Raw genomic sequence first — 12,353 nt, 5'->3', positions numbered from 1 at the left:
TGGATTTCATACATTGCCCCAGAAATTGCCCGCCAAACATCAGATTTCAGTGCAGGTGTGCTACTTTTCATAGTCAAGCCCGTTTTTCTCAATCCGCTGTGTATTTTCTTCTTGGGAGGAAAGAAAGTCCAAATCCTAAATGCAGTCGTCTGCAATGTTAACAATGCTTTACATAAAGAAGGTTTTTCTCCCACTGAGTGTTTCTCTCACAGTGGTGCCCTTGTCCTAGAGAGAGAACATCCATCTAGAAACACATTAAGATGGAATGAGTACTTTAAATTTTAAATAACATAAATTTTAAATCTCACTCATTTTGTTAATAATGTGTTGTCCTTCCTGATTGTAACACTGGCACATGTAATACAAGATATGCCTTTCCTGGTCCACTCTTTCTGCTCTGCTACCTGTGTGTGTGTTTCTCTTTTTATCACATATGACTCACAAGATGAAAATAAAACTGCTGTGTTAAGTTTAACAGTGATAGAGGGTGAGTTCAGAGCTTATAAATAATTCGAGTACATTCAGTGAAGAGGCAGAACTGTGACTTGTAACAGTGTGTTATTTCAACTTTTACTTTGTTAAATTAACAGTATTTGTCTGCTGTGGCTGGTAAATTGCTCTATATTACATTTTTAGATTGTTAATGTATCAATACAATACATGATATTTAGCCATTGCAACAGGTTGAGACAGCTAGTTTGAATTACTTAAACACATTTAGCTGGTTTAGTGCCGTGGTTGTCAAATTAAGGAAGGAAAAAAAATCTGAACTATTCAATTGTAATTTTAAAGGAACTTGCTTGAAGATCAGTGTAGTAGCAATGATAATAATAATATTTTTGTAGAAACGATGTAGAAGCAGCAGACAGTGGAAACACAATTGTTAGTATTATCAGTCAGTATATTATTAGCAGGCAGTACTGTAGGACTAATGTTGGTGGAGAGAGCACACACTGAGGACAGCAGGGCTGTGCCAAGGAGCTTCTCACGCCGCCACCGGAGTCTGCGATAGGTCGGTCGTGGTCCAATCAGCTGCTGTGCGACCCTCCCTGCGTTCACTGTGTGGTTTAACGCACACATAGCGGGACACGGTAAGTGGCTTCTGGAGCTTTTTCTCTGTAAAAAAAAAAAACAAAACACACGCACACGCACACAAAAAGCAACTATTTGGCATTCGTTTACGACTTCATTAGTTGACTGACTAACGCCGGGACGTGTGTGTCCGACGATGCAGTGAAACGACCTGTGGCTCCGCTGTGGCCAAGTCACTCCTGGGGTAACATAGCTTAGCTCACAGCCGAGGAGCTAGCGGCGGCTAATAACTAACTAACTAACGAGCTATTTTGGCTTTTGGTTTGGCGAATTTGATGTCTATTTGTATCTCACTGGCCTGCTGGTGTGTAACGTTTGTAGTTTGTGCTCATGCCAAGAGAAACCCAGTTGGCGTCTCAAACATGAGGGGGAAAAAAAAGATTTGAGACTTAGCTCTGGTGCTAGCTGGCTAGCTGATTTATTAGCCCTGTGTTCGCTGCACAGTTATGGCGACTTAAAATGGAGTTTGATGTTTTTTTAGTTGTTGTTGACCCATGAGCTGAACTTTTCCCTGTGTCAGGCCAAAGTTAGTCAACTTAACACTTTGTGCTGCACAACTCGCCGTATGTTTTCCAGGCTCACAGCCTGTAACGTTAGCTAGCATGTCCCAGACATTGCTAACTGTGGCTAGCGTTTGTGTTGTGGAGCTGAGCTGGTCCTAATCAGGCTCCTGTTCAGTACGGGTACTACCTGTGGACCCTGGCGTTAAATTCACAAGTTATTTATGTGGACTCGTTATTCCTGCCCACTGGGACTGGGTCTTTCACACGGTTTCACAGTCCCTTTGGTCTGCTGCATGGGGAAACTAATAACCACACCCTTCCTTTCGAAACTAGCTACGAATCAAGTCACGAAGTTAAGTTGATCTGAGCTCATGTTAGAGAGGCGAGCACTGAGTTGAATGTTAAACAAGTGCTACAGAGTTTTAGACGTTTTGTCAGGGGGGACGGATGAATGTTGGTGCTCTTCTGTATGGCTAAAGTGTGTTTCCCCTGTCCAGACACACGGCAAATGATTGTACTAGTTTGAAAAGTAAAGTTAATTCTATTAGATCAACGTCTTTCACCTTTTGTGTCATGATCAGCAACAGGTCGTCTACTGAATAAGTTTTTATTGTTATGTAACATAATGGGATTCTGACTGTAACAGTGGTTATCATCAGTTGATCTAAAGCTGATTATAAACTTCAGCAAATGATATTAATAATTCACTTAATTGTTGTTACAGCTGTTTCTGTTTTCCTTTCACATCTGTGCCTTTCTGAGTTTATGAGTTTTGTAGTGGATTAATAGTCTTTACGTAGACTAGTGAAGTACTGAATGGAAACATGTTATCATTTGCTTTAATTTAGGACCAGTTTCCCTGTCTGAATAGTTTGGTGAAGACTTGTTTTCCGGGATCCTATCAATCCTCAGCACCTGCCCGCTGACAATAGTGTACCTGAGGATCTGCCGGCCCTCCGACCCCAGATGTAGAGGGAGTTGTCATCTACAGCAGCCGTGTACACAGTAGGTTAAGGTATTCTCACAGCATGAAAGTGTTTATTGTTTCATGGTACAGATCTTGTGCACAGTACACTCTTGTTAGGATCTTTGAGGATTTTAAAATTGGCTATTCATTTATCTGTATTTTACCCTTAAATCATAAATGTGCCACAAAGTTTTTAGCTGCTTGCATTGCAGTCTCCCTACAAGAAGGCACTATTATCAAATCCAGCAAAAATTCATGAGTAGGATTCAGTTCAGTCTGAGTGTGTGATACTTGAATTGTTTGAGTCCAGGCTCATATCTAATCAGGCGAAGGCTTAGGTTTCTTATCTGATGTCAGAGCTTTGAAGGAACTACTTTGACACCCACATAAATTTACATTTTAAACGCAGCATGATTTGTTATGTGCCTTTTCAGGCTAACATATGCATCAGGCACATGTTTGCCTCACCACCAAGGTGCATCTCCTCACCCTGGTAATGATTTCAATGCAGTGGTCATGCATGAACCCTCTGATCTCTGTTTTTTGTTTGTATGGTGTACTTGAGTGGAGGAGGGTCATTACAATGGCTCTTTGTAGAGCGCCTCGTGTGCCTGTCTCACACTGTGGGTTTCTGGTGGTGCTTCATACGTGGTAGTTAGAATTGCAAATTCTAGTCGAGTGTGACAGAGTGGTTTTTGTATTGTTTGTCTCAACATTTTACAAAGGTCCCACAGACGTAGTGTGATTAGTTGATTCAAAGAGGTTCTTAAATGAGATGTTACAGTGCCTCACCCCCTCTTTGACATTTGTACATCAAATTAAGATTACATTTGCATATCAGAGCAGCATTTACAACAAAACTCCTTGAAAGCACTACTTTAAAACTTTTTATTTGTGCAAGTGTTCATATTTGTAAACAGTAAACATGATTATTGGTTGTCACACTGTTTTTGTTCTTTTTTTTTTTATTTAAAAAGACTAAATTTCACCACCATTTAAACTGTTAAAGTACACAGCAAACTAGGCAGGTTTTTCTGAAATTATTTGTAAAATCACAGATGAAACATGCAACACTAAGGTGTCTTTAGCAAAGTGTGTAAGGTAGTAATTTTCCCAGCATTCACGGTTTCATGAGAATTAAGAAAGTTTCTGCTGCAAATGCACATGCTAGGAGTGACATAAACAGAACAGAGACTATGCACATGTACATCTTTCTTACTTCAGACCATAAAAGTGTTTTCTTGTAATAATGAAGTTCTACAGCACAGATGAAGAAGCTTAACTAGCTTCTGGATTTACTGTCATTACAGCAAGTACACAAAATTCATTGTTGGTTTTAGTTTTGTTAAGGGATTTGTGGAAAATAAACGCAATTACAGGCCTATGTAAGAAAACATTATCATGCCTGTGAGAGTTCTTTCTACTGCCAATATTTTCTAGGCCACATATGGTGTTTAAACTGTGTCAGAATGATGGAGTTGATGGTAGGTCATTCTCTGTGGCGTTTCTCCTCTTTATTGTAATGGGATTAAGTTATTTGGAGCACAGGAACTCTTACCTACAAACTGTACCGCCATTTTTCAGATATATTGCTCTTCTGTGGGATGGTGGCTCCGCTGTGCATCTCTTAGGCCAAATTTAGCTAGTCTTTATTATAGATGGACTTAATGATCCAGAGTTACTGCTGGGTAAAGCCGTGGTCTGAATTCCTGGATTTGGTTTCTGTCTATGGTTTCCTTCAGCTCTGTTTACATGTTCTTTTAAAGGGGTGACACCCCTATCATCATGACATCTTAAGTCCCATGGTAGTGGGTGGGATAGAGAGCTCATTTTTTGGCAGAGAAATTACATTTTCATTTGCTGATGTCAGTAATGATTTTCCATTGTTGTAGCTACTCTACAGATAGGGTGTTCACCACTACCCCCAGCTTACTCCATAGGTTCACTACTTCTAAGAAACATAGTTGATGCTATAGTTTCTGATTTTTTTGGCCTGCAGTGAAGAAGCTTGGGCTTGCAAGCAGGTGGGTCATTAAGTGAGTGGTTGACGGTGTTGTTGACAGCATAGTTGCTGTCTAGTGGTAATGATTTAGTATTTCTAGTAATGTCAAAATTTTAAATTTAATATTGCCGTAATGAATCAAATGAAAGATGGGATCATTTCAGTAAAGTTACTGGAACAATTCCTTAGTGCAGGGTAATTTGGACAAAGTCAACATTCAGCTTTTGTTTGCAGCTGAAAATGACACAGCTGCCTTTGTCTCACTTTATCATCCCTTCTCTGTGCTTCACAGACTCTTGTGCTGTCCAGTGAAGTTGCCCACCATGCGTGAGTACAAACTAGTGGTGCTGGGATCAGGAGGCGTGGGAAAGTCAGCTTTGGTGAGTGATGTCATCTGCCACTGGTAGACTGAAGCAATCTATAAAACAACAGTGCTTGTCTTCTTTAAATAATATATGCAAGTTATTTTTAACCAGAAATACGCTATGTAAAAAAAATTCGGTAGATTTCATTACATTGCTACAAAAACTGTATTGGGTTGAACACATTGTGTCATTTTTAGGATCCCTAAAATGATTCTAATTAAATTGATGAGACTTTGGATTATTGTTACAAAAGATACTATGTGGAGAGTAATGGTCAACTGATTAAACGATCGGTCAAAAAATTGCAATAATCTTTGCTATTTTTAGATAATTGGCATTGGGCAATGTTTGCGCTATGTAGACCAATTAAACACAAAATAATTGCCGACATATCTGCAAGCAGCCCTGTCAGTGTGGCTGGTGTGTAGCAAAATCAATCCCCTTGAGTCAGTTTTGGCACTATGCAATAGAGATATTTTAAACGGTTGGTTGCCTTTGCTGTTGGGCTAGAGTTAGCATTGATTCAACATATCGGCCTACAGAACCATTTAAAAGCAAGCATTCATGTTATCACTAGTAACTTGTCAGTGTGCACTTGTTATGCACGTGCATGCATGTCTCCTTTTGTATGCACATCTGTCAGGGCTCAATTTCAAGGGCGTCCTGAGGCATAAAAATAGGACTGGGAAGGATGTAAATAATTTTGGCAGGAATTTGGCACAAAAAATCCTTTTGTGCAGCACAGTTCATATTAAACCTCCCTGACAATACATACAGTGTGTACACAGGTACTGTATGATACAGAGTAGCAATGCTGCCCAGTCGTGTGATATGTCGTTTTTAACATTACATCCTGACAACGCACAGCAGAGCAGATCCTGAACTCTCAACTTCTGACCTCACAACAGTCAGGAATTCAACCCAGCCCAACTCAAGGAGGCAGGCCCGCTAGTTTAATGCCACTGGTCACATTATTGTTTACTGCTTACTTTTGTAGCCAGTCAACAGCCAACGTTTGCATGTACAGTGAGCTGACAAGCTCCTGGTTAGCTCAGTCAGTAACATTAGTAATGTTTGACTCTTGAAAAACTCAAACCTTTTTGTCCCAAGACAGTTTGAGTGTAGCTCTCCAGCAAACAAGATAACAAGCCAACAGGCGACCTGTGTGCTTTACAGTGGGTGTGTGTGTCACTGTATTTAAAGTTGCCAACTCTCACACCACACATTCAGTTTCCCACAGTTAAAAACAACTATGTAAGTAATGACGTCATGGCAGAACAGAGAACGGCGCATAGACAGGACAGCAGTACAGCGTCTCCCTGTGCTCTCAGGCAGAACAGTCAGTTACTATGGTTACAGAGGTGCTTTGTCACTCTGAACATTTATTTACATTAGGATTTATTGTTTTAGGTTAATATGCCAATGCAAAAATCATGAACGTAATTGTACGTCATTGCTCAAATCCAGCCATGTAATAATTTTTTTATATTTTTACATTACATTTTACCTGACATTACTTTACATTATGCCTTAAGGTGGCAAGCACACACTTTCTACCTGAAGAAATCTTGAAAGGGAAAACCTGTTTTCCTGGCTTTGTGAGGAAAACAGGTTTGTCAAATTTGTTGTTATAGCGTTTTTTTTATCCATTTAAAAAAACCCACATCATTCAACCACTTCTTAAAAATTCAGCTTAAGCTGGCTTCTAACTTAAGTGGAAACAAGACATTATATATGTGTTTATTTGGAGAAGAAGATTTGTATGACACAGTTCAGTCTATGCTGTATTTCACTCTTGCTGATGTTTTAATAAGCTACATGCTAATGTACAAGTGTGCCATTTCTGTAGTAATGATGTACTTGCTTAGTTTTGCATTCCTTCTTGTCCATTCCAGACAGTCCAATTTGTTCAAGGCATTTTTGTGGAGAAGTATGACCCCACAATAGAAGACTCGTACAGAAAAGTAAGCTCAGAAACACACTCCCGATGACTTTTTGAGCTTACTTATAACCCCTCAGAGATTGACTGTTTGTTTCTTCACAGCAAGTTGAGGTGGATGGGCAGCAATGTATGCTTGAAATCTTGGACACAGCAGGAACAGTAAGTCAAGGCAGAGAGAGGTTTCAGGAGGAAGGGTCAGGACAATTGCAAAAAGGCTGCTGATGGATTCCCCTGTTATCATTCTGTAGGAGCAATTCACGGCTATGAGGGACCTGTACATGAAGAATGGCCAAGGCTTTGCTTTGGTGTACTCCATTACAGCACAGTCAACGTTTAATGACCTGCAGGACCTCCGAGAGCAGATCCTGCGAGTAAAGGACACTGAAGATGTGAGTATTTGTAATTTTTTTTTTTTTTTCACTTTCTGTAATTTTCTCATTCACCCATACTTACTTACTTTAAGCTGGTTGGCACTTAGCATCTTAAAGTATGAATTCACTGTAAAGAATCAGACAATAAAAATGCTGATGAATTGATGTCTTCACCAAAGACACTTCACTTTACTTCATTGACATTTCACAAGTTTGTAAGAAGCAGGCTGGTTTTCTGCTTAGTGGAGCAGATTTTTCACATAATTCAATGGGATATGAAATGGTTTATGTTGCGTTACAGTGTCCTCAGCCCATATAGGAATATTTAATTCTTCACCTTATTTGGCTTAATGTTGCACATTGCAACAAGCATATTATAACAGTAAATCTAAGCTACAGTTTCTGTGGGAGCAGTAATAATAACAGAACACTATGGCAGTAGTACTGTCATCTATTTCAAAATCAACAGATTTGGAGATCAATGGTTCAATGCACAGCAACAATATTTTAATTTATTGTACTGTATCAGTGTTAGAATAAGTTTGTGTATTTATTGTATTTTTATTACAGTATTTTTTTCAACAGCATCCAGCTCTGCACTGCTACACTATAAAGAACCTCCTCAGTGTGCAGTGTTCTTCTGCAGAAATAACCTTTGGTGTGTCTCTGTATTATCGGCTTGTGTTGCCTCTAAGGCTCATCAGTCTCATTAGATTCAACTCTGTGGGAGAGAGGGCAGACCAAAGGGGGGCAGGAACTTTGTGACAGGGTGGAAATGTCAGAGCTGTTGTTAGGTGCTATCTGCTATGTTCAGTCTTGGTCTGTCTATCTCTTGATTTAGAGAGACAACATATACAGCATGCTGTGTGAGAGCTTTATTTATTCATTACAAGTTGCTTGATTGTCTGTGTGCCTTGGTTAAGGTGGCACTTTGCCTTTGTGTTGAGTTTGTACATCTCCTCTATGTAAGCTCATGAACTGACAGAATTGATGCATTCATATTTGGCTGTATAACTGTGAAAATCCTTATCAATTGTTCAGGTTCCTATGATCCTGGTGGGAAACAAGTGTGATCTGGAAGATGAGCGTGTGGTTGGCAAGGAACAGGGACAGAACCTGGCCCGTCAGTGGAGCAACTGTGCCTTTTTAGAGACTTCAGCTAAATCAAAGATCAATGTTAATGAGGTAATCACTTATATTACATCTGTCATATATTTACGTTATAACCATTGTGTGTATGTTTTTATATATATATATATATATATATATATATAGTTGCTGTAGCTTTTTTTTGCTTCAGTAGAGAACAGAGAGTTGGATGGAAAGAGAAACTGAGAAACAAAGTCTGACATCTACATTTCTGCTTTCATTGTCAGCAAAATAGATTTCTATCGATAACCTCTTTCATAAAAAAACTTTGGTTAATATTGAAAGCTGCGTCTTACGCTCCCATTTGATGAGGAAGTGGCTAAAATAGGACCAGTGACTTTCCATACCACAGTACAAAGGTTTGTGATGAGTGACCCAACATGCTGAGACTGCTGAACTTTCTGTTGTAGATTTTCTATGATCTGGTGCGACAGATCAACAGAAAAACGCCGATGGAAAAGAAGAAGACAAAAAAGAAGTCAAGTTGCACACTGCTCTAAAATTCCCCCCACAGTAGCTTCGGGCCAGGTGAGTGGGTGTTAAAGCTAAATCTGTGCCAGATGTGTACTGGGCTCCCTCTGCTCACTGAGCTAAGGATTGTCACCAAACACTTAGAGGTCCGAAGCATGTTTTCATAACGTAATTTCATAATTGTTGACAAAAGACTAGCAAGAAGGGTGTTGTAGTAAGAGGATAAAAACTGTAAATGGAATTGAAAACCTCATTGCTGTACTTGAAACAGTGGTGACTCAGTGATGCCTTTCTGTTTTCAAAAGCAGATCTTTTAGCAAGAAATTGAATTAAAGGCTTTTTCAGAGGTGCCATCACTTTCAGTTAGTGTGTTTTAAGAATTACTCGGAAATATGGAATGAATGCCCATTGTCAACAAAATCCCTGCAACTGAAGTCTGTCGAAATAATTTTGGAATTTATTGTATTCTATTTTATTTTATTTTAAAGTTGGTTTGTCATTCTTGTATGTAAATTTGTCCGGTTGTCAGCTGAATGTTATGGCTCCACCTGCTGCTGGAGCATTGTAAGTGTAAATGTACAGTGTTCCTGCATGTTCTGGCCCATTTACATTTACTTAATGTACTGTGTTTATGTACTAGGCTTTTACCAGTCAAAGCATGCATTGTTTTCCCAGCTTTGAGAATGTAAATCATTGGTTTAGTGTTCTCAGTTTGATTTTGAAACCAGCCTCTGGAGACATAAAGCTTGGTTTTGATATATTGTGTAATCCATCACAGCCAGCAGCACTGTCTTGCAACACTACTGTAATGTAAATTTGACATCAATGAATGGAGACATAATGTTTCCTGTGATGGATCACCAGATGTCAGAAAGTGTGGAAAAAAACAAAATTTTAAAAATCTTAAACCAAGTCTGTCTCAAACAATAGCCAGTTATAGTTTAGTACACAAAACCTCATTTATGTTACTATCTCTCCACTGCAGCTCAGAAAAAAAACTGCCTGGATAAACACAAGGAGGGTTTTTTTAAAAAAACACATTCATTTTAAATGATTTGTCCAACTCAGTGCTAAAGCCTTAGATGTCTAGTACATTTGAGCACAGAACAAGGATAGTGGCTTGTGTTCCTCCTCAAAAAGGGTTCCTTTATTGACTAGTATGAACATGAAGGACGAACCCTGTGGAAAACAAAACCTGCTTTCGTGAATGTTCTATGGGCAGCTTGTGAAGCTACTCTTAAAGTGTATGAATGGCATTAAGGAAAATTAATTTCCAGTCACATGAGGTTCATTAGCATAGGTTGGGTCAGATATGACTTGTATGAATTGGAAGGATTTGATAGATTCAGCAGGCTTATTAACTTACTTCAGCTACTGGTGGTTTATTCTGGCCACTAAGTAAATTGAAATCTCCTTAAAGTGGTTGGAATTAATCCTTATGTAATAATGTATCAAATAAAACAGTGACTGGGTTGTTCCTATTAAAGAATCAACAGGAAATTATAAGTTGAGTCTGCAGTTTTACAGTGAGTTTAATCTCTCTGGTGACTTTCCTGTTTTGGTTCAGTGCTGCTCTCATTGCATCGTTTACATCCACAGCAGGCAACTGATCTTAGTGGAAAAGCTCTAAATCTCCACTGTTTGGTTCCTGCTCAGCACCAAATGTCAGATGCAGTCAGAGACTAGCTGGTGAACCCAATGAAACATTAAGCAGCTAAAGAGCCAGATATTTCCCTCAGGAGTAGAAACCAAAAGCAGAGCTCAAAATGAATGAAAAGGTGATGATGTGTGTTGACTTTCCACTGATCTCACTATGATAAATTTGCAAAACAGGTTTATTCTCTGAACACCTAAAAATGCACTGGTGTTTTTTCACCACACCCCTAGGAGAGAACAGACTGGATTTTGAGAGCTCTGCTCTAATATGAGGCTTTGCAGACAGCTCGTGCCCCACATATTTTTTGATGATGTATACTGACCTTAATTTTTTCTTACTTGCAGAAACTTGTAATGATTAACTGTTTCCCAGTGGATCGTGCCAGCATTCCAAGTCCTCTCCAGAGCATTTTGAAAAAGGCTGACAGAGAAACTTCCACTCGTAAAATGGCAGGACATGGCACATACTTTCAAGATGCTCTTCTCTGCTTTTTTAATGGCAAAGAAATCCACCTCTTTTTTCATATTGGCAGCCTGATGACAACTGTTTTTGTCTTTTTTTTTTTTTTTTTTTTTTTTCTTCTCCAAGGTGTCTTTTTGTTGGAAATATCAATGTAAAGGAAGAGACCATGGATTTGAATCCATTTATGGGAACTAAAATGTTTTATTAAACGTAACATCAATCTTTGGCATTTTGTGACAATACCTTTGCAAAAGAAACCATTTGAAATGTTGGCCTTCTCATACCTTTCTGCACTAACGGTGTCAACGAAGATGCATTATTGTCCATAAAGTACTTGCTCCTACTTACAAGGATGTCTATTGAGATAACATCTTTCCTAAGTGACTTTGTTTTATATTGAGAGCTGCAAGCCTTCCATATTTCCCATAATATATTCTACTTCCATTTTTGCATAATAAAACTAAGAAAATTAGTATTTTATAGACTGATGGGGAAAATGGTGCATTCTGATTTGTGTCTTGAGGCTGAAAGTATATTGTACTAAACCAACTCTAATATTGCTTCTTGTGTTATCCTGTCACAGATGATTTTCCAGCTTTTATGAATGATTAAATTTTAGTACATTTTCATTATTTTTGGGTTTGCTGGTTTTTGCCTGTATTGAAAATGTTGTTAAATGTCTAAACATTTGCATTTTGGGGTTAGCTCATAGTATATGGGCTATAACTGAAATATGAAATATAAATATGATGATTATATCAAATGTTTTTTTTTTTTTTTTTTTTTTTTTGTCATCACACCAGCTGAAGCTGCTAATGATTTGGCCAGGTTCAGGTTTTGGTGTTGCAGGACACACTCAGTAGTGAAGGATCAGTGTCTCTTAAGTGTAACCAGTGGTTCCTGTGGGCAGAAAAGAGTGAGCTCTAAAACCAAGGCTCCAGAGTATCAGCAGATGGGGTGGCTCAGGTGATCCGCAGCTGAGGCTGGATCCCAGAGAGGAAGCAGCAGAGAAAGAGGAACTCTGATGAGCAGACACACAGAGGAAGTGAAATGAGGGCAGTCAAAAGCAGAATAGAAACTGGTTAAATTGTGGACAAATGAAGGCTGATCTGCCACAGACTGATGAGACACCAAGCCCTCTTTAAAATAACTAACAGAAACTGCAAAAATAACATCTAGCTAACATGTCAGTCAGTATAAAAGAATGTGTTTGAGCATTCGGTTACAAATGTGATCTCTACAGTATAAACGTGTTGATGGGGAAAGCTGTTGTGTAAGTACCATTGAAATGGAACTGTTCTGTGTGGCAATACCTGGTTTTTTATAGAAATTTGTCATAATATGTGATCTGCTTTTCCTCTCAGCATCACAG

The 12,353-nt window shown here is 38.8% G+C and overlaps 1 protein-coding gene across 4 annotated transcripts; it reads left to right on the top strand.

Moving 5' to 3' along the window:
- Positions 1–951: 951 nt before the first annotated feature.
- LOC113145316 (ras-related protein Rap-1A) lies at positions 952–11,613 on the top strand. 4 transcript variants are annotated; one of them, XM_026331892.1, is made up of 9 exons: positions 952–1,091; positions 2,444–2,600; positions 4,857–4,944; positions 6,825–6,893; positions 6,974–7,030; positions 7,120–7,260; positions 8,284–8,427; positions 8,802–8,919; positions 10,864–11,613. In XM_026331892.1, the coding sequence occupies exons 3-8, from the start codon at positions 4,888–4,890 to the stop codon at positions 8,889–8,891; spliced, it is 558 nt and encodes a 185-aa protein (XP_026187677.1). In that variant the 5' UTR covers positions 952–1,091; positions 2,444–2,600; positions 4,857–4,887; the 3' UTR covers positions 8,892–8,919; positions 10,864–11,613. The 4 variants fall into 4 exon arrangements, with proteins under 4 accessions (XP_026187677.1, XP_026187679.1, XP_026187680.1 ...); XM_026331894.1 differs by having other exon boundaries at positions 2,444–2,610; XM_026331893.2 differs by lacking the exon at positions 952–1,091 and adding an exon at positions 1,146–1,276.
- Positions 11,614–12,353: the final 740 nt, after the last annotated feature.

This window comes from Mastacembelus armatus, chromosome 7 (assembly GCF_900324485.2).
Source record: "Mastacembelus armatus chromosome 7, fMasArm1.2, whole genome shotgun sequence".
NCBI classification, from domain to species: Eukaryota; Metazoa; Chordata; class Actinopteri; order Synbranchiformes; family Mastacembelidae; genus Mastacembelus; species Mastacembelus armatus.
This window is presented reverse-complemented; position numbering and strand designations above follow the sequence as displayed.